The following is a 22,070-nucleotide window of genomic DNA, read 5'->3' as shown; positions in this document are numbered from 1 at the left end:
CAAATCATCTCACTAGTTTAAAGTATCTCTTAAAATGTTTTTTTTACTAAGCTCTTTAATATTAAATCTCTATTGACATAATATTTTAAAATTTCAATCTATATTTTAATTATTTTGTGTGGGTTTAAGTGATGAGACTCATAGATTTAATATTTTGTCAATTAATTTTTTTTATGGAAAATATTAAAAACTTTCTTAGAAAAAAAAATATTTTTTTAAAAAATTAGGAGAAAAAATAGAAAACTTTTCTAAATTATTTTTTCTCAGAAAATAATTAAATCTTTGTTTATCAAAAATTTTTTGAGAAAAAAATTTACTTTTTTTCGAAAAAAAAATCTCTAAAAAGGTCGAAAATATTTTTTCTATAAAACATTTTTGAAAAGGTGGGCTTATAAGTCCACAAAGTTTTAAAGACTTCATTTAATTGAGTTTTTTTAGTTATGAAATTTTTTAATCCCTAACATACAGGCTAAAGTTAATAATTAATAGACCTGTAAAATTCACATGTACAATTGTTTAAGGTCGCTAAAACTAAAAGAATATATTGAGAATAAACTCATAATGTAGTAGTAGTATATTTTCGAAAGACATAATGTTTGTTATTTCATAAAGTATATTTCTAAAGTGACATGAGAAAAAGACTATGCCATTTTTTTTGCAAAAGTACTTTGCAATTACTTTTAATATGTTTTTCCTTATTGTACATTGTAAGATTCAATTGGATTTAATTTTTCTTAGAGTTAACATTAACATTTGTTTTGGGATACAAATTTGTTGGGATATATATGACTTGATAGTGTTTTGCGTTTACTACTTAAATCAAAAAGAGCCTTCAATCACGTTATGATATATTAAGCACAGTCATAGTTTTCTTGTGCTATTAATAAAATTATCAAGCAAATAAGCAAATTTACTAGCGATCCTTATCTTTATCTTCGAATAAAAGCTTAGCACATGATTATGCCTGCCCGTAACAAAAGGGTTCGAATACGCTTAATTAAATTTCATTTCTACAATCTATATAAAATGTATTATACTACATACAATAAAAAAGAAAAGGACCAAGACACCGGTGAACTTCCTCTAAACGAAGCAAATTAGAGATTCTCATTGTTTTCCTTATTGTTTAGAAGTATTTACTAGTACTTTTCTTTTTCTTTCAAATTGGTGCATTTTCCCCTCGTATAATGGATGAAAAGTGATGATCACGTATATATTTTATAATTTAATTCATATACTTTGCGAGTGCAATTTTTTTTACACTACTAGAGTTTTAAGTTGTTTTATTTTTATTGTCAATAGTAATAAAATCTCTACATTAAAAAAATAAATAAAAAATTAGAGCTTTCATTATTAAGAAAAATAGAGTCTTCATAAGGTACTACATTATTTATTTTCAATAAATAATTCTTAGTCTTGATAGGTCAAAGTTTATTTTTTATTTGTAACTTTTAATCATTAATTTTTGGTCTCATCAATATTTAATGTCTAAGTACCACTGATGTTCACATATCAAAAACATGTCTATGTTCGAGACAAGTTAGTGTTTAATATCAACACGATATTAATACATATTTGATATCACAATTCTATTGATCTAGGCAACTATACACTCGATTAAGGTCCATTTTATGTTGCGTTGTTTTGCATGTTTGAGTTACTATGAATAGGATTAAGAAATAAGTAAGATTTGATTTGGAAAGATTATAATATAATAATTTAAGATATTATTCAAATAATTCAATGCAATAACTCTAGTCTAACATCCACAATGAACTTAATATCGTATTTATCTCCAAACATAAATGCATTCCATAATAACAAATGACCTTTTTTTTGTTGTTGTTATTATATATTATAGAGATATTTTGTTATTGATGATATATATATATATATATATATATAATTTTGTGAGTAATATTGACTGTAAGATAATATATAGAAAATTACTTAAAATAACTTTTCCTTTTAGTTAAAGAGTGAAGATAAACAAAAAAGAAATTATTATTTACAATGACAATACACTTCTATATACATATGCAAAAATCTTCAGTTTCCACCGCTAACATTTATGATTTTTTTTGTTGCTTTTAAGAAGTTTATGTAATTATATTTTATTAATATCCACGTGACAACCATTCATTATTCATTCGATAATAACGTATCAACTTACAAATATGTGGTACCAAAATTTTATGTTGCATTCTTCAACGGTGTTAGATGAAAAAATGACATCAAGAAATAAAACAGGAAAACATTAATCAACATAGACTAAATTTAAAACTATTTTTTCAATGGATTAAAACCAGAAAGTTGGCGTATTACATTGGCAATAAAGCATAAATTACCTAAATAGAACCTTTTATGCATCTACAATTTAACTACATTCAATAATTGCATAATTGCATGTTCATCTGTATTAACTCTTACAATTCAAAGTAATTTGCAAAAGTGTCAACTCTAACTATTCAAATTAGCTCTTAATAAATCTTACTATTGCATTTGCTTTTGCGATACATATTTATTCAAACATAGCTCATTATATACACATCTTGAAGTGTTTTTGGAGTAAAGATGAACAAGAGTAATTATTATCATAATTAAGATTTTATTAAAGTTGTCTCAAAGTCAAATAAGAAAAAATAAAAAAATCTAAAAAACGAGAGTGTTTATAATAATCATAGTAGAGTTGAGTCTCATAATACTATTTAATATAGTTTAATTGTTGCTTTCCCCCCTTTTCTATTGTTTTTTCTTTATTTCTTTTCCTTTTTTAAGGGCAAGGTCTATGTCCCCCAAACTTAAAAAAAAAAAAAAAAAATCTAATTTTGGCTTAAAATAAAACTACTTCATTTAAAGCACATGTTCATTTGCATTCACTTGATGTCTCTAGTACTTAGTGAAGTTGCTGGTAGTGATTGCATTGATTTACAAATCTTAGAGAAGTAAAGTCGTATTTAATGTGGATTCATTCTTAAAACACTACCAAAAATAGTTGGACCGACAAAAAAAAATCATTGTAATGAGAAGCATCATTCACTAATACATCTTCTTAGTTAGTGATAAAGTTCATCTACAACAATTAGAAATAAAAATAGAGCAAAGGGGTCTCCTTGATGAATTCCATGACAAACTTCAAAGTCTATGTTTGACTCCCATTAACAAAAGGTGATATAGAGCTATAAAAAATACACTCTCTCACCCACTTCATTTATTTGGTGCTAAAACTCTCATTCTTTTTTCATCATATATTCAAGATAGCATTCACTGTATCGTAAGCTTTTTCAAATCTACTGTTAAAAGTAAACATTATCTTTAATTCTCTTGGTTAAATCCAAAATTTCATTGACAAGATTGGATCAAAAAGTTTCATCTTGTGTGAGATCTATGCCCAAAGAAAAGGCCAACAAGCACATGCTTGAAGAAAAGCTTTTCAACTTCATCATATTGTTCCTTCTTAACAAAATACTCATTTAACTAATTTACTAATAATTAACATTTATTCTGTGTTCTCATTTTTATACTGATAATATTAAAAAAAATTAATTTTAAATAATTATTTATGTTAAAACATGTCTTAATAATAAATTGTAATTAATATATTAAAATTAATATTATTTTTATTTAAAAAATATTAAAATAATATTAAATTTAACTAATTGATTATAAACAAATATTTGTTCTATATATGTATGATTGTACGCTCTAACATTTTTTTTAGTTAATATATTACAATTATATTCTCATTTTTACGTCAATAATATCTAATAAAATATTAATATTAATTAATTTCTAGTGAGAAATATTTGTACAATGTACAATTTTTATAATAAAAATAAGAGCAAAACGAAAAAATATGTGATTAAGTTATAAGAAAATGAGCATTAAAGGATTTAAATAGCACTAAACTTTGTTAGTTATATAGGATGACGAAAAAGATATATTTTATAAAAGAATTACTTCAACCATAACAAAACCCAAATTTTATATGGATTTGATATATACACACCATCACTATAAAAAATTTATATATTGTTAATTGATTGTAATTGTTAGATCATCAAAAGTACTACACTCTAACTATTTTTAAAAATCATACATATCAATGATAATAATTTATCAATTTATATACCAAAAATATATGTCAATTAATCTCAATTTATAAGGTGCCACACAAGTGCGGGGGGATAATAAGAACGTGCAGATGCTATAGTCTCACAAGTTTTATAGATTCATTTGAATTATATATAATTAATTATTATATGGTTTTATAATTAGTCAATTACTAAATAAGTTTATTGATGATTTTTTATCTTGAAATGTATTTTTTATTAATTCATTTAATTTATAAAAATTAATAATAAAGAAAATTTGAATACATTTAAATATTATAACAACTGCAAGTCACACATATAAAAATTAAAGTTTTAATCATCTTCCCAAATAGTTTCTTGTGTTTGGCACTGGTGTGACATTATTATTAGAACTGTGGTACTGACATGGCTAAAAGATTAACAACAATATATATAATAATTTTGAAGATAAATGAAAAAAATAATAAATATAAATCATGTCCTATCCAATGAGGTTGTGACGAATTAATACGATTAGGAAACGATCACAAATTGAAGTTACCTCTTCCTTTTCCTTCTCTCTCTCTCTCTCTTCACTCTTCTCCTTATTCTTCTTCCATAACGTTCCTTTTTAATGCCACTTCTCAAACCCTTAATAAACCACCAAACTCGTTCTTTCAAATTTCTCTCGGAAAATTCATCTCCGGTACCACACCGATGGCCGAACAGTTTTCCTCCTCCGTCGAATTCGGACTCAACCTCTCTAAGAGAATTCACCACGTTAAAGAATCAGCTCCGGCACCGGCTCCGGCTATGTCAAGGTCGCCGAAGTTACACCTACCGTCGGCGCCGATGTGTTACGCGGTGATACCTGATCCACAGATAGTAGATAACCCGGACATTCGGAGTTATCAACCGTATGTGTACGGACGGTGTGATCCTCCGGCGTTGATACCACTTCAGCTTCACGGAATTGGCATGGAAGTTGAGTGTTGTTTAGATACGGCGTTTGTAACTGTCACCGGAAAGTGGCGCGTGCATTGTATTATGGCGAGTAGTATCTGTGATTGTCAGGTTGCTATACCAATGGGTGAACAGGTAAATAAATATATTTTTCTTTTTTTTAATTCTTTTTTTATTTTCTCAAAATCTATGAGTTATACAAAACGTATCTAAATAATCAATCTATAAAACTTGTTTACATTAAGATGTACTTTCTTTTTTCTCAAATCTATTTGTATTGAGCATTTAGTTATACAAAACGTATTTACATAATCAATTTATATTAATTTTTTTTATGAATTAATTATTTAACTCATTAATAGAAAGTAAGTTATTTTTCTATATTGAACTGCTAGATCTTTTTGTCATTTTATTCTGATACTGGATGAATCTGATTTGGAAGCTGTTTGCATTTGTTTGTCGAGAACATGGTAAATTTGGCTATTCAACTGTCAAAGAAATGAAATGATTGAGAGTGAATAAAGCCTAATCTGCCTTTATATTGGAAAGTAACAGCAGTTGAAAGTTTGAATAATTTGTCGGGGAAAGTTGTCGTTTTCAGGATGATAAAATATTACGTGTTCTTCTTTAACAAATAAATTTATATTATGTGTTCTTTTTAAACGACTAAAGTATGATACTATTATATAACCTAAAAAAAAGTATGATACTATAATACTATTAAAATTTTAGTTATGTGCAATGATAAAATTGTTTTTTTAAAGAGTTAAAAATTAATAATTAGTTGTTATCTTATTTTTTTTTTTAGCTCTTTGTTTTGGGTCTTAATTCTGTTTGTTTCTCTTATTCTATTTATTTATTTATTTTTTAAATAGTATTTTTTAAAGAATCTCTATAAATTAAAAATATCTTTGATTTTTCACCTTTATTTTCTATTTAATGTATTTTCAGTAATTATAATGAAATGTTTTGAAGGGTATATACCGTTAATATAAAATTATTTCACATTAACGTTCATAAAAATTCATTATTTTGTCATATCACTATATATTTGTATATTTATTTTAAAATTAGTGATATAATATAACATAACGATAATTTTCCACTAGACAATTGTCTATATATGTCTATTGAACTTATACTGAAAATATCAAATTGCTTTCGCTGTATTTTCCAAATTAACGAAAGAATAATAATTAATCATAATATATAATATAGAAGCAAACAACCCGGGAATAAAATAAAAAACAAACAATGTTTTTCTAATTATAAATTCTTACAATGTGTAAAAAGAATTATTTCTTACAATAATTATGAAGGGACCATGGTATGCAGATTTTTCTACAGGTGTGCATCAAGAATCAACTTTTGTCAAAAAAATTAATTCTTACAATAATTATTTGGGACCACGGCATGCAAATTTTTCTCTAAGTGCGAAGCAAGGATCAACTTTTTAGTCCTTATCCTTTTACTTTGATACTAGACTAGCTCAATGAACACATCCAAGAAAACATGCATGCTTTTGCATATGATAGTAGTATGATTTAACCAGGTGTATTTAGGTGCATCTGTATCTTAATGGTGCTAGCTTTTCCTTAATTTTTTTTCCACTTAGACTCTATTTGTATGTTTGGAGGGGGAGGGCTACGAGAGAAGGGGAAGTAGAGGAAAACGAAGAGAATTTTTATTTGAAGTGTAATAAAATTAATATTAATTAGTCAAACTAACTCATTAAAAATATTTGACTTTAATTGTAATTATTAAAGTCATAATATAAGTGATAGTGATTAAAAAAATTTAGGTGTACGAAAATTAATCTCTTACCATAAGTCGCGCATTTTGAAGTACCTTAGGTCCATGATAGATAGAGGGAGATGTTAACCATTTAATATCAAATTTTCATTAAACTGTTGCACACTAGCTTATAGCTAGCATTTTGTTTCATGAGTTCACAAGTTAAATATGATGTGGCTAACAGGGTTCACTTCTAGGTGTCGAGGTTGATGACTCTGGAAGATCCTATCATACTGAATTGATCTCTCTGAAGGATGAAAAGGATAAGCAAAAATGGGACAAAGCTAAAGACGGATACTTCTTGAAAAGCCAAATATACATTATTAAGATTCCACAGGTTAATATCAAAACAGATTAATCTCACTTCATTGTTGATGGTTATTAACATATACATCCTATATATATATATATTAAAATCTTCATTCTGTTTTGAAGTTTAAGGGAGGCTCCATCTTCTCAATTAAGATCAGATGGTCCCAGAAGTTATTATTTAATGATGGCGAGTTCTGTCTTATAGTTCCCTTCTGCTTTCCTTCATATGTTGCCCCTTTTGGAAGAAATATTTCTAAGAAAGAGAAGATATCTTTGAAAGTGAATTTTGGTGCTGCAAATGAAGTGTTGTGTAAAACCACTAGTCATCCTCTTAAGGTAAAAGCTATTGCCTATTCCGCTGTTGTGTACAATCTTCAGTTTAACTTCTGTTAGAATTGTACTTGTTTGATTTCACAATGAAATTGGTAAAATTAAGATGAGCCACCGTGATTTTCCAAAAGCTGAGTGTAGCTTATGCCAAATTACAGTAGTTCATCGTGAATTTACCAATTCCACAACAAAATCAAACATGCAATAGGCTAAACATTATGTTTTTATTATTTTCCAGGGACTAATGCGCCAAGCTGGCAAATTAAGTTTATCATATGAAGCAGAGGTACCTGCTTGGTCAAGTACAGACTTCAGTTTCTCGTACATGGTAAGAACTAGAAGCATAGAATTCTATTAAAATATATTTTTAATGCAATTCCACAAAAGGAGTGTGGATTCTGAATTATTGACGTTTAGAATGCTATATGAATTATGAGCAAAGTAAAATATTATTAGTTTTATTTTCTGGTGCTATTACAGGTTTCTTCAAGTGACATATTTGGTGGTGCTCTCATACAATCCCCTTTCCTGCGTGATTTTGATGAAAGAGAGATGTTTTGCTTCTATCTTTACCCTGGAAATAGCCAAGATAGAAAGGTTTGTTGCAATATTATACTATGTCATTTTTTTTCCTTTAAAAAATATAATTAATTAGATTGCTAAGACAGAAAAGCTAGATAAGGTATTGTGTGTGTAGTAGCATCAAATAGTTATCTAAGCAACCATATGATAGGTTTCAAACTTTCAATCAATCTGCATTTAATTTTCAACCCAATTTATACTGGAGAATTCTGTCCATTGATAGGTTTTTAAAAAGGATGTGGTGTTCATAGTAGATATAAGTGCAAGCATGAAGGGAAGTCCTCTTGGAAAAGCAAAGAATGCACTACTAGCAGTACTCCCTCAATTAAACCCTCAAGATACATTTAACATTATAGCTTTCACTGGGGAGGCCTATTTATTCTCTCCATCGATGGAAACAGCTACAAAGGAAGCAATTTTAAAGGCTTCTAAGTGGGTTGACGCTACTTTTATTGCAAATGGTGGTACCAACATCATGCTTCCCTTAACTCAGGTGATTCTTATTTATTGACATTTTCAATAGAGTTTAATTGTCATGTATTGTCGGTGTAAAAAGTTACATCATAACCCTTCAATAGAGTTTAATTTGCATGTACGAATAGTGTAAACATTTTACGTTGTCAGTGTGACTTCTTGTTAATTAAAACTTCTCTTGTCACTCTGGCTTGTTAGGAGTATTTGATTTCCTATTTTTGCTCTATCTTAGGCAATGAACCAACTTCGGAAATCAAGTCATTCAGTCCCTCTTATTTTTCTTGTTACTGATGGGGCTGATGAGGATGAGAGAGAGATTTGCAATTTTGTGAAAAGCTATGTAACAAGTGGAAAATCAGTTCGCACGCCGCGTATAAGCACTTTTGGCATAGGCAAGAGTTTTAGCTTCTTCTTCTCTTAAAAAGTAGATTGTATGATATCATTAATAGTGTTTGTTTGACACTTCAACCTCTTATAAGTGTTTTGCTTACTTTATAGATGATGTTGTAAGTAGTTGAAATATATATAGTAACTTAATCTATGCATGTTTTCTTTGTTGGTAGACAGAGTGGTAAACATCACTTGAAACTCACATATAACTGTGAAGTTTCGAGTTCGAACCCGAGACATGACGTTCAACCTAACAATATTGTCATTTGTTGGTTGAGTTAGGCCTGACAAGCTATTCTATGCATGTTTTAATTGGAGAAACAAATGTTTTGACATGATGCTTAATTTGTCAAGAAGTGAGTGGCAAAAAATAGGTTCTACTTTGTTCAAGAATGAAGTAAATTAAGAATGTATGTACCAACAAATGGAAGTTCCACTCGGGATTGGTCTGACAATACTAAACAAAAAGCGATCAGGATTTCCTGCAACTAAGAAATTGCACACATCCCACGGTGGCGCGTCAAGGACCACCCCGATCATGATTGGGCGGCTCAAATTACAATTGCATACGATTATGCAACTAAAAAGTGAGCCGTTTGATCTTGATCAAGAGATCTGCAATGCGCGACATCAGAAATGCGCGATTTCTTGACCACAGGAAGCCCAAATTCAACAAAAAGGCCTTGACAATGCCTGGCCATGGAATAGGCAACCTTACCTCCTTCTAAACTTTTTTTGTGAATATATATGATGTAATCAATCTGAATATATAAGTTTCATTCATAAAAAGTTCTTGTAGGGTATAGCTGATGTTTGTCTATCCATGTTTCTAATGACTGACTGCTCCATATTGCTGGCATAATATTGAACTGATTTGTTAATAATCTGCTGATTTGTGTGTTGCAACACTTTTAGTAATTTTTCTGTTTTGTAATTTGAAATTTTCAGGTTTATATTGTAATCACTACTTCTTGCAAATGCTAGCACAAATTGGGAGGGGTCACTATGATGCCGCTTATGATTTAGGTCAGAATCTTTGCTTGTGCAGTTAACCTAACATTTCTACTTGAAGTTAGTACAGATATTAATGCTGCAACATAAAGGTTTTTTGTTTTTGTAATTTGTCACTGAGTCACAATAAGTGCTAATTTGTCAAGTTAATCAAATCTATGTGTTTCAGTAATCTATATCTCTGTCTCTAAATTATGTCCAGATACAATTGACTTTAGAATGCAAAGGCTATTTAATACTGCTTCATCAGTTATAGTTGCTGATATCACCATTGAAAGTTTAGAAGGCCTTGATTCACAGGAGGTACATATCCAGTAATATTTTGTCTCAAAGATCCTATTTACATGTTACTTCTATTTGATGTTTAACTATAGTCTGATTAATTAATGCAGTTGTTCCCAAGTCATATTCCTGACCTATCATTTGCAAGTCCATTGATAATATCAGGCAGATACAATGGAACTTTTCCTGAAGTAGTTAAGGTTACTGGAACTTTGGCAGATATGACCAGCTTTGTAGTGGACCTTAAAGTGCAAAGAGAAAAGGATATGCAACTCACTAATGTAGTGTCTCAATTCTAAGGCTTCGTTATCATTTGTTCCTCATATCTTGTTGAGAATTGAAAATTTATATTATCTTAGTGTCAATTTATGATTTTATGAAATAAGTTTTGGTTAAAATATTTGATATATGTTTGGATATATTTACGTAAATGAGTTACAACAATAAATTTGAGGCTAAAATCAATTTTGTAGATCCGTTAAATATTGTGATTGCTGAATACATACTCAACTATGCTCTGAAATACATATTGATATAAATTTTGGTATTGACTACAGGTCTTTTCAAAGAGACATGTAGATCTAGTCACTGCTCAAGCCTGGTTATTAGAAAGTGAAGAGCTGGAAGAGAAGGTTTGCCTATACCGTACTTCTATGCATGTTAGATTTTTCCTTCTTAATTAAAAAGAAAAGGAATCTGAAAAAGGTGAAAGTGGTAAATATGTGGAGTCCAGTTTACATTCAAACATTGATTTCAAACGAAGCCATTCTGTTTTTAGGCACAATGACAGAAATATATTTTGATGAGCGTTTATGCTATAAGTGTTAATTAAGTTGTTTATCCGACCATACCACAAGTCGGTAAATCATAGTAATATATTATTTATTTTGCTGCCCCTATTATTTTTCTAAACAAATGCTAAACTACTCTCTGATAGGTTTCTAAAATGAGCATTCAAAATAACGTCCCATCAGAGTATACCTGCATGGAGATGGTTCTTGTGAAGAAAGATGATGGCAAAAAGGCATCTGGAGAATTTATGTTAAAAAAGGTAGACACATTTTTTTTATTGGAAAATGTTAATAATTAGTTAGATTATGTTAGTTTTTCGGGTCGAAACCGGGACCTTCGGCTTGAAACTCCTTCAAATGCCCCCTTAGCTAACTAACCGAGCTACCTTCGCGAGACAGAAAAGGTAGACTTTTAATTACCTTGGTGTCATGATTACGCTGTAAAATTTTATATTGTGGAAAAATACAGGCAAATGCGGTCGATGCAGCCTAAACTGTGGCTGTAATACCGTTATGAAAACTTCAAAATCTACAATATTGCAATGGGAATAAAACAATGCTTGGTGTTTACAAAAATAATGGCATATTTTATTACCTCTTTAGTAAAATATCAGAGTAGTTCCATTTTTTTCCCTTTGCACAATATGTATGATTATTATTACATACATCCCTTCAAAACAGGCATACAGCCAAGTGAGCAAACTTAGCCTCCAGGGATTGGAAATTGAACGTCCAAAGTTATTCCTTGGAGGACTTAGGCATGGATTTGGTGACTTGAAAGCAACTTCTGAGAACATTCCACCAGCAACAAAAGAAGCAAAACCATCTGATCCAGGACTATTGGAGAAGGCAGCCTCTACTTGTTGTGGTATGGTGGCTAACACATGTTGTGGCATGTGTCTGCTAAAGACATGTTCTTTAGTGAATGATAGTTGCACCATAGTTTGCACTCAACTTTGTGCGGCCTTGGCTTGTTTTGAGATAATTAAATGCTGTATTGAGCTATGTGATTGTGATTGTGATTGCTTGTAGTGAAATTATATTTCCAGTTAAACATAAGAAAATCTGTTTAGCATTACAAATCAAAATTGCTAAACGGTGTATGTAAGCTCTTGTATAATAATATTACAGCTTGCTTCTATTCCAAATTTCCATTAGTTCCTGATCTAAGGAGAAATGATAAAAAAATATTAAACAGAAACTGATTGCTTCATTTTTGTTCCTTGATGGCCTTCTGTTTTCTTCAAATGACAAGATTTAAATTTGAAATTTTTTAGTTTATAGTTGTAATTTTTTTTGATATTATAACAAAAGAATATATGATTGACTAAATTTAAATTAACCTTCATCTCTATATGTAAGATCCTTTTGTAAATTATTTTTGTCTCTTTTTATAAAACTCTCTCCAAATTACAAGATATATTAATTAATTTTCTCAAAAAATACCTCAAATTAAATGAAAACATCAAAAGACCAGTCACTTCCCCTCTTAATAATCGAAAGATAATTTTGAAAAACACCACACATTATTGACAAATTAAAACTGACACATTAACGGAAAACCAATTAAAAATGTGAAAACTATTTTTCTTCAAGTCTTGTGCATTGAAATTTTTTGTAGAATGTGAGTTTAGGGTTTGAAAAAAGAAAATGCAAGATTTTCTTTTTATTTTCGGTTAAATTTGATATATGAACGGTGGGTTTATAGTGATATAATGTTTTTTATATTATAAATCGACTATCATCCGTGTATACTTTTTGTGTATAATTTTAGAGATCAATTCTAAATAAAATCAAAATGGGTAGTAAAATTCTCTCTTAAAATGATAATATTACTTACAATATTATGATCAAGGGTGATAAGAAGCCGATTAATTAAAATACATATCATTTGGTAAAATATATAAATATATCATCATAATTTTAAGAAACATAAATTATATGACTCATTTATATATGTGTTTTAGACTTTTGGTCATAACAAGTCACTGTCGTTCGTAAGTCTTAACCACTTGCTTACTCAGATTGTCTCTCTCCATCAAATCACACGTGCGAGGTATGTCTCTTCTGAATGTTCACAAATAAATCTACAAAAAAGTATCCCTCTCTCCATTTTTGTTATTTTTTCCACGTGAATATAATAAATTATTTATACTCATAAAAGAAAATTGTTTATTTTGTTTAAGTGTGGTTATTAAGTTGTTGAATTTGTATGAATTTTAATTTATATGATTATTGTTGGTTCTTGCAGTTTGGTTCAATTCAAATGAGAACCCCTTTTGTTGGATTCTTCAGAATACTTGTCCTTCTTGTTTTTGTCTCAGCTTCCTGGTAAGCTGTTTTTGCAGTGCTAGGGTTTCAAAGGGGGATCAAACTTATTCTACTGCTAATCTATTTATGAACATAAGATTTTATCTTCATGTTGAATGTTTTTTATAATCATATCCTTAATTGCAGTATTTTTGGTAACTTAGTGAGGGAAAAGGGTAGCTAAGACTATTCTTTATTGTTGTTGTTTGTGTAAAATTTAATGTATAATTATGAATATTTGAAGAAAAAGTGTAAAACAAAAACAGTTTTACACCGACATTCAATACACCTTACTTTAATGGTATGATACGTTGAAATAGACAATTTTCATTGGTTGTCAGTGTAAAACTCTTTTACACGAATAATGCACACTTCAGAAATATAACTAGTATAAGAAATGATGTCGGATAAAAACGTTGGTATCATTGGTATCAGAGCTTGGATCCGATCCAGGTATCTTGCAAGCATCAAATTTATAACACTTGAGTAGGAAATTAGGAATTATTAGAGCAATGGTAGTTGGTCTTGATGATTGAACTGTCCATGTTCATTTATACATCGCATTCGTGTTGGGATCCTTGATACTCTGGGGAGAGTTGCGGTCAAATGCGATTGACACGGCCTTAATCACAGTTGTCTTGCAGCCGATAAGATAGCTATTGAAGATCATTTCTTACAAGTGAAAATGTAGTGGAAGTTAAATGACTGATTTTTTCAAAGTTGCAGTTCATCTATTAATGAAAGTATGAAAGCGCAGAAAACTTTAGCGATTATAAAGCCGGATGGATTGCTCGGTAACTACACAGATGATATCAAGAGAACAATTTTAGAATATGGTTTTAGCATTGTCAAAGAAAAGATTGTTCAACTTGATGAAGCCGGTGTGAAAATATTTTATGCAGAACACTCTTCAAAAAGCTTCTTTTCCAGCCTTGTAAAATACATGACAAGGTATTCTATGATTGCTTCAACTCTTGATGCATGATGTTGATATATACTAGTCTAAGTTAATCTTTATTTATTCATTAGAGAATTAGTAGTAATTGGTCAAGATTAAGGTAAAACTCAGTTCAGTTGAGTTGTATTATCATTTAGCTGTTTTTCATATTACAAAATGGATTAATATGTAAGCACACCGCACACATGCTTTAGAGATATACTTATATACCAGACCCATATTGGTTGCAGGCAGTAGCCTCTGACTGCAGTGCAATCAGGCATATTTGAATCATCCAATCAAAGATCGGATGGTCCAGATTTCAAATTTGGATTTTAGATTGAAAAGTAATTAAAATATGACCTTAAAATAAATTTGGATCATCTGATCTTAATGGAACAGTCCAGATGTGCTGACTGCACTGTAGTCAACTGCAACAAATCCGAATTCCTTATGTACCATAGTGAGAAGTTGGGAAATTGCAATTTTTTCTTTATTCAATTTTCCTTTTCTTTTATTACCCTGAATGTCCTATTTTTGTATAAAAGAAATTGGCGAAGTGGAAATGATTATTAATAATGGTGACATTAATGGCCATTTTACAATTGTGTCATACGGGATTTAAATCATGTCTCTTGAGATTACAATGTCGAATTCTTTGTAACTTCAATAATTCAGTGGACCAGTGTTAGTTATGGTTTTGGAGAAGGATGATGCTATTGCTGATTGGCGCGCTTTAATGGGCCCTACGGATGCAAGCAAGGCTAAGATTACTCACCCTCACAGGTCATACATGTTACTAATCAAACTAGTTATGCTTGGTTTGTGAAGTATATTTCTCAGATCAATTTCTGTACATTGGAGCTGCCAGTCGAGGATTTGGATTGTCTGCCATCAACAATTCCATGTATTCATGCAGTTAGCACGTCGTTGGCTGTTGGGTCGAGATCGAAATTCCAAATTTCAAGCTTGGTATTTCAGTTTTTTTTCCCATCAAGATCAGCATTGAAATTTGGACCGTCCAATCTCAATCCAACAACTACCGACGTGCTGATTGCGTGAATATGTGGATTTGCTAAGTGTAGGCAATCGAATTCCCCCTAGTCTGTGTCTCATTGAAAAGAGTGTCGATTTTATCCGGTATATTAAGTTTATCTATGCTGAACTAGTTTACTAATTTGAACAGCATCAGAGCAAAATGTGGATTGGATACCCAAAATAATTGTGTTCATGGTTCAGACTCTATCAATTCTGCACAAAGAGAGATATCATTTTTCTTTAAAGAGCTCTCTGCAGGTCAATAAATCTTACTTCTATATTTAAGAAAAATGGATAAAATATTCACTCTCAAAGTATAAAGAATTCTTCTTAGGAGAAAAATAATTTACTTATCATTGAATTGTTGGATGCATGTAATTAACTTCTTTTAAGATTTCTGTTAAAAACAGATGGTAATAGAGTTGAATGACATGAAGATATTTTTCTAATGATCATAACTTCACCAATTTTCTCAGAATGTATGTTCATTTCTAGATAACTTTTTACTTACTTTTGTCTCACCAATTCTTTTGGCAGATATAATTACAGAACATGATGAATTGTAGCTAGCTGGTTAAAGTTTGATGCAGAAAAACAACCTTTGTTCATGTACAAGACTATATCACCAATTCCACCCTTGCTATTTTTTAAGTCATTATGTTTTCAGACTTCTAAGATTTTCAAGGCAAATCTATCGTACAATTAATCTTATACTTTTAGATAGAGATATTTTATACGATAGAATATTATGGTGTCGTTTGATTCATGTAGCCGACCCTATTTATTGATATATGGTCTGTTGGCTTGGTTGTTGTTGGTAGTTTAGAATGCGGTTTCAATGACTACTCCTTACATACTATGACAATTAATTATGATTAATTAGATCATAATTTATCAATTTTTTATCCTAGATTTTTGTAGCTTGTTTTCTTAGAAATTAAGTTGAGTGTGTTTGGATAGAATAATTGAAAATTTTAGAAATTTTAAAATTCTAATCAATTTAATGTTTCAATTGTATTTTATTCATTTATAAGTTTTGTTGTTTGGATTGAATAATTGTTTATTACTTTAGTTAAAGTTAGGTTATTTTTATTAATTCAAAAGTTTTGGGGCAAAAATCAAAATTTAATTTGGGTCAAAACAGAAACTTTGGAAAAGTTGAAGGATTAATTTGAAATTGTTGAAGGGACTAATGTGCAAATTTTGAAACAAATAAGGATATAATTGCAAATGTAAAAATATTATAAGGACCCTTTTGTGATTCATATATTAAAAGGTAAAGGGGAAATTTCAAATTCTTTGTTTTAAGTTGATATTTGAAGTTTTTTTATTTTAATTTTGAAAAAATATCTCAGAAAATCTCTTTAGTTTAAAAGTTTTTTAAATTTATTATTTAAACAAAATAAGTTATATGAAAATTTTGAATAACTCTAGAAAATAATTCTCCCTCGTAAAAATCTCTTATCCAAACCCGCTTTTGGAAGATTTTGTTCCATTGAAGATTTAATACTTCATCGCTTACCAAATTCTCCACACGGTCTTATGTTTATTAACTTTATACGATAATTGCTGAGGCTTTTTTTTTTATTAAAAAAAAAATCATGAAGAAATTAAATAACACAAGCATGGACGCATCCACCTTATGCAAATTGTGGGCATGTGCCTCATTAAGTTATTTATTTTGTTAATAGTAAAATAATAATTTTATTTCTCTTTACTAAAAATTAAGAGTATAAGAGAAAAGAAAAAGAATATGATACAAATTTAAATTTTTTGTAGTGTGTATCTTGCAATGAAAAATAAGAGGTTATATATAACTTTGATGTCTCTATTTATTTACTATATTAAACAATGTGAGAATTTTTAAGATACTTCAATTTTAATTAAACTTGATAATATTCACTTTGAATGAAATTAATGCATTTTTTTCTTCCATTGTATACACCAACAATCATTGTTCAAAAAGAATTATGATATCTCACCATAAAAAATATATTTTACTTAAAGCTAAACTGCATCAAGAATTTCTACTTAAAGTTAAATTACTTTAAAAATAATCACTTAAGTTAAACCATATTTAAAATTATACTACTAAATTAAACCACTTCAACAATTTTTATGTCAAAAACCATCGACATAATTCTACTGTACATCTTGAATCAATATATCTTTAGTCAATGTAGATCAATATTTGTGTGTTATTCAACACATTGTATAATTCCGATTATGTACATCTTTAACTTAAATTTTCTGAAGCTAAAATTAATTTTTTTTTATTAAATTCCTCTATATTTAACTTCACAATAAAATTTGATTTTGCAATTGTATATATATTGTAACTCTGCAATAGGCAAGTTATTTGAATATTATATTGAGATATAAAAAGCATATGCATTCAGCAAATAAATATTTAATGCGTGGCTCGTGTTGTTTTATTTTTTCTTAGAGGGTGTGGCTTATGTTGTTAAAAGTCATGTTTGTTACTTTTGAATATAGTATACCATATCATTGTTGTGAAGTTCCAACAAATTCATTGAATTCCACTAAAGATTCAATGCAAATTTAAGGATTAATTATTTAACATTGGATCATGTCTCTTTGTAGTACATCGAGTTTTATAAATAATTAATCATTTACAAATATATTTTCCTAATATATATATATATATATATATATATATATATATATATATATAAATAACGCGTATATTTATCACTAATTTTATAAATCTTTACCACCATTTCACATGTATATAAAATATGTATCTATAACGTTTATCATTATGTGATATATAATTTAGAAGAAAAATATTATTGGTCCATACAAGACACGAGATTTTATAACAGTAGAAAAACAATAGAATGTAAATAAAAAGCCAATTCACTTTCTTCCTTATGGGAGACATGTGGAAGTTAGATGTGTGATAGCAACAAAAAGCAAAAGCTCTAGAATCATTAAAAAACTTTAATATTATATTTTCACATAAAATAATAAAATATTAAATATATAAATTATATATTTTATATATTTAAAATTTAACTCATTCATAATCATAATCATGAAAGGTATAATCACTCACGCTTAATTAAACACAAAAATCCTAATAATAATAATAATAAATTATATAAATAACACATATATTTATCACTAATTTTATAAATCTTTACCACCATTTCACATGTATATAAAATATGTATCTATAACGTTTATCATTATGTGATATATAATTTAGAAGAAAAATATTATTGGTCCATACAAGACACGAGATTTTATAACAGTAGAAAAACAATAGAATGTAAATAAAAAGCCAATTCACTTTCTTCCTTATGGGAGACATGTGGAAGTTAGATGTGTGATAGCAACAAAAAGCAAAAGCTCTAGAATCATTAAAAAACTTTAATATTATATTTTCACATAAAATAATAAAATATTAAATATATAAATTATATATTTTATATATTTAAAATTTAACTCATTCATAATCATAATCATGAAAGGTATAATCACTCACGCTTAATTAAACACAAAAATCCTAATAATAATAATAATAAATGTGAGAATAATGTTTACATTAGTGCCAAACAAAGTCCTAATTCAAGGGCATGTTTGGAGGATCTTCTGTCTTCCAGAGATAAGCTTACAAGGGTCACAATTTGATTACTTTAATGCTCCCCAATTCACCGTTTCAAGCTATCGAGGGGGTTTTCACAATTGGAAGATAGAAGAAGCATTTGCCTACGGTTTGAAAATGATGTAACCGTGGAAGTGATTATTAACATTAACATATAGTATAGTCTAACAATAATGAAATCACTATGCCTGGACGATACATGACCACGACTTAGTCTCATAATTAATTAATTCTTAATTTATTGGGTGAAGTGCATAGTTTCCGAAAATGGGAAGTCTACGTGGATACTTACTCTATATTTGGTATATATTGCCAAATCCAATGCATCTAGGATATTCAATGTACCCCACATGGCCTTCTTCTAGTATATGGGGGCTACTTCTTTTTAATTTTGGTAAATAAATAAAAGTAAAGTTGTATCTTGGTTAAAGTGACTTTATATATGCTTGGTTAGAGTGATTCTTTCAAACTCTTGACCCTTTCTTCCATGCATCTTGTGGACTTCTACATCGTACTCAAGATATTATGACCTACTTCATGACATAATACTACCATCCTTAAATTGATATTTAATTTGTTTGACAATTAATATTATTTTATCTTTTAAAAGAACAATTATGAGTTAAATTTTTTATTATAGTATTTATTAATAATTGTAAAAAAATATAAATTAATTAAAAATATATTAATAAAGAAATAATTAAAATTTTAAAGAGATGGTTAAATAAAATGTCAAAATAAAATTACTACTAGTATAAAAAAAATCTCAAAATAAATTCAATACATTATATAATTCATTGGACAAAACAAAGCTACTATTACAATAAAAATAAGTCTTAAAAATCGTAGGAGCGGTGCTTTACATGAGCCGAAATGTTATATTTTATTTTAGTAAAATAAAAGAGAAAAAACCATAAATAAAGCTCTATTACCTTCTTCTTTTATTCATTTATTATAGTTTGAGTTGGGTTAATTAATAGGCTGATTTTAATTTCGTTGCGTTAATAAGAAGAATAGAAAGAAAATCAATAATCAAGAAAAAGAAAAATGTCTCTCAGTCCTTTTGAATATCACTTTTTTAATGGATTAAACCGAACGGACCAACTTATATTGTCAAATTCAAATTTTCAATCCAACCGGCATAAAATGACAGATTAAACAGATTAATACAAGCGATTTGACCATTTTACCACAATTATGTTTATGTTTGTAAGATTCAGCTTTTTTTTCTATTTTTTTATTACTTACTATTAAAAAAATATGAGTAGTTCGATGAAAATACAATAGTATAGTCATGATTGGTGGATAGTATAAAATGGTTTTATATATTTGTAGTGATTCTTCTTTAGTCTCTTAAAATTTTGAATATATATTTAAATAGCTTAAATATAATTTTGCTATTTTATCTTTTACCAAATATTAGTTTTTGTCATTTATATTTTTTAATTTATTTTCGTCTTTTATCTTTTAAAAATGATGAATGTTAATCATTTTCATTAAAACTCTTTTAAATAATTGTATGATTATTGTCATGAACTGTTAATGTATAATCTCAAATCAATTATAAAGTTAAATATGCAATCTTAACAAAGACAGAATAAAAATGTAAATAACTATAATAAATGTTCTTCATTTTAAAGAGTTTACACATACTTAAAAGCATGTGAAAAAAGCTTTTTTCAAGTGCAACTAAATTATTGGGTTAAATAGATATTTTTTTAAATAATATTATAGTGGATACATATTGACAATTGTTAGAAGATATTCTAATGATCAAATATTGTTTTAACTTTTGTTGGAAATTCATCAAAAAAAGATAAAAGACTATAATATATCACTTATAAAAGGAAGAAAATTAATCATAAAAAAGATAAACGGGCGCAAAACGAATATTAGATAAATGATCAAAATTATATTTAAGTCAAAAAAATTAATGAAATTACAACATTGGGATATAAGGATCAGTTGTATTATTGAAATACAACTTTTGACATAGACATCGTGTGTGTATATATATACAATTTATTTTTTATTTAAAAAAATACATTTAAACGGTGAACTTTTCTCCATAAGAGTCCGTCTTTTTAACGTGTGATTTCTCCTCTATGGTAGGAGTAAAGATATTTTTAGTAAAAATCTTTTAAAAGAATAAACCATTACTCTGTTGACTCTTTCAAAAAATATCCTCTCTTTGTAAAGAAGATGAAACGTAACGATAGACTTCTTATTCATAACACAGAAAACAAACTCTTTATATTTAAGGGGTTTCTTGGTTCAGGTCGAAGAAGAAATTTCACTCGATTATCATCAAACAAACTTTATGTCGGTGAAGATCCCAACAAAGCGCCTTCTACTTCTAATATGTCGTGAGTTAGATCGTAATCATTCTCAATGAGTCTATAAGAAGTAATTCCATTTTTTTCATTAGGTCTAGGGTAGAGGCCAAAGGTCTTGAGCGACGGATCCAACAGAACAACTTAAAAGATATAGACTATAGTAAGTGATATCACTTTAAATATTTTATTAACCACTAAAATATATGTCATTAACCACTTTTAAAACATATATCTCATTAAAAACTAAAATATATTACATTAACCACTAAATCGCAATACTCTAAAGTGATTAATGTCTTGTATTTTAATAGTTTATGAGATATATATTAACTAAGTGGTTAATAATTTATATTTTAATATTTAATGAAATATTCATAATAGTTAATAATAAAAACTTGTATATGTGTCAAAAAAAATCTCCATAATATAAACAAAAAATTAAAAAAATATTTATATTTTTTTGATATTTTTTTAAAAAATATAATAATAATAATAATAATATTCACTATATAAATACAATAAATATTATTTATCGTTGTCATAATTAACATTTTTCTATAAAGATATACGATGAGATAAAAGAAATATGACAACTAAAGAAATCAACTTTATTATCATCAAAATAAAAAATAAATCTTTCACATACACGTGTTGGTCCGACATAAGATGATGGGAATATTATTGTCGTTACTATATATTTGCCGTCACGCTAGCGTGTTGAAATTGGTATATTTGTCCTTCCCAAAATCCTAACTCCAACCCAAAATCGAAAAAGTTAAATAAACAATATTAATATTCTTTTTTTCTTTTTCTTTG

General features: G+C 28.3%; 2 protein-coding genes across 10 annotated transcripts; both read left to right on the top strand.

Moving 5' to 3' along the window:
* Window positions 1–4,595: 4,595 nt before the first annotated feature.
* LOC101499440 (uncharacterized) lies at window positions 4,596–12,224 on the top strand. Its single transcript, XM_004510457.4, has 13 exons — window positions 4,596–5,171; window positions 7,015–7,167; window positions 7,266–7,478; window positions 7,711–7,800; window positions 7,953–8,069; window positions 8,278–8,547; window positions 8,761–8,920; window positions 9,867–9,944; window positions 10,132–10,232; window positions 10,322–10,492; window positions 10,769–10,843; window positions 11,149–11,262; window positions 11,684–12,224. The coding sequence occupies exons 1-13, from the start codon at window positions 4,791–4,793 to the stop codon at window positions 12,032–12,034; spliced, it is 2,274 nt and encodes a 757-aa protein (XP_004510514.1). The 5' UTR covers window positions 4,596–4,790; the 3' UTR covers window positions 12,035–12,224.
* A 711-nt stretch (window positions 12,225–12,935) lies between these two features.
* Window positions 12,936–16,207, top strand: LOC101499746 (probable nucleoside diphosphate kinase 5). 9 transcript variants are annotated; one of them, XM_004510460.4, is made up of 6 exons: window positions 12,936–13,058; window positions 13,254–13,333; window positions 14,033–14,263; window positions 14,928–15,035; window positions 15,436–15,545; window positions 15,825–16,207. In XM_004510460.4, exons 2-6 carry the CDS (start codon window positions 13,269–13,271, stop codon window positions 15,851–15,853), a joined length of 543 nt encoding a protein of 180 aa, XP_004510517.1. In that variant the 5' UTR covers window positions 12,936–13,058; window positions 13,254–13,268; the 3' UTR covers window positions 15,854–16,207. The 9 variants fall into 9 exon arrangements, with proteins under 9 accessions (XP_004510517.1, XP_004510519.1, XP_027192219.1 ...); XM_004510462.4 differs by having other exon boundaries at window positions 12,937–13,058; window positions 14,039–14,263; XM_027336418.2 differs by having other exon boundaries at window positions 13,045–13,099; window positions 14,039–14,263.
* The last annotated feature ends 5,863 nt before the right edge of the window (window positions 16,208–22,070 follow it).

This window comes from Cicer arietinum, chromosome 7 (genome assembly GCF_000331145.2).
Source record: "Cicer arietinum cultivar CDC Frontier isolate Library 1 chromosome 7, Cicar.CDCFrontier_v2.0, whole genome shotgun sequence".
Classification (NCBI taxonomy): Eukaryota; Viridiplantae; Streptophyta; class Magnoliopsida; order Fabales; family Fabaceae; genus Cicer; species Cicer arietinum.
This window is presented reverse-complemented; position numbering and strand designations above follow the sequence as displayed.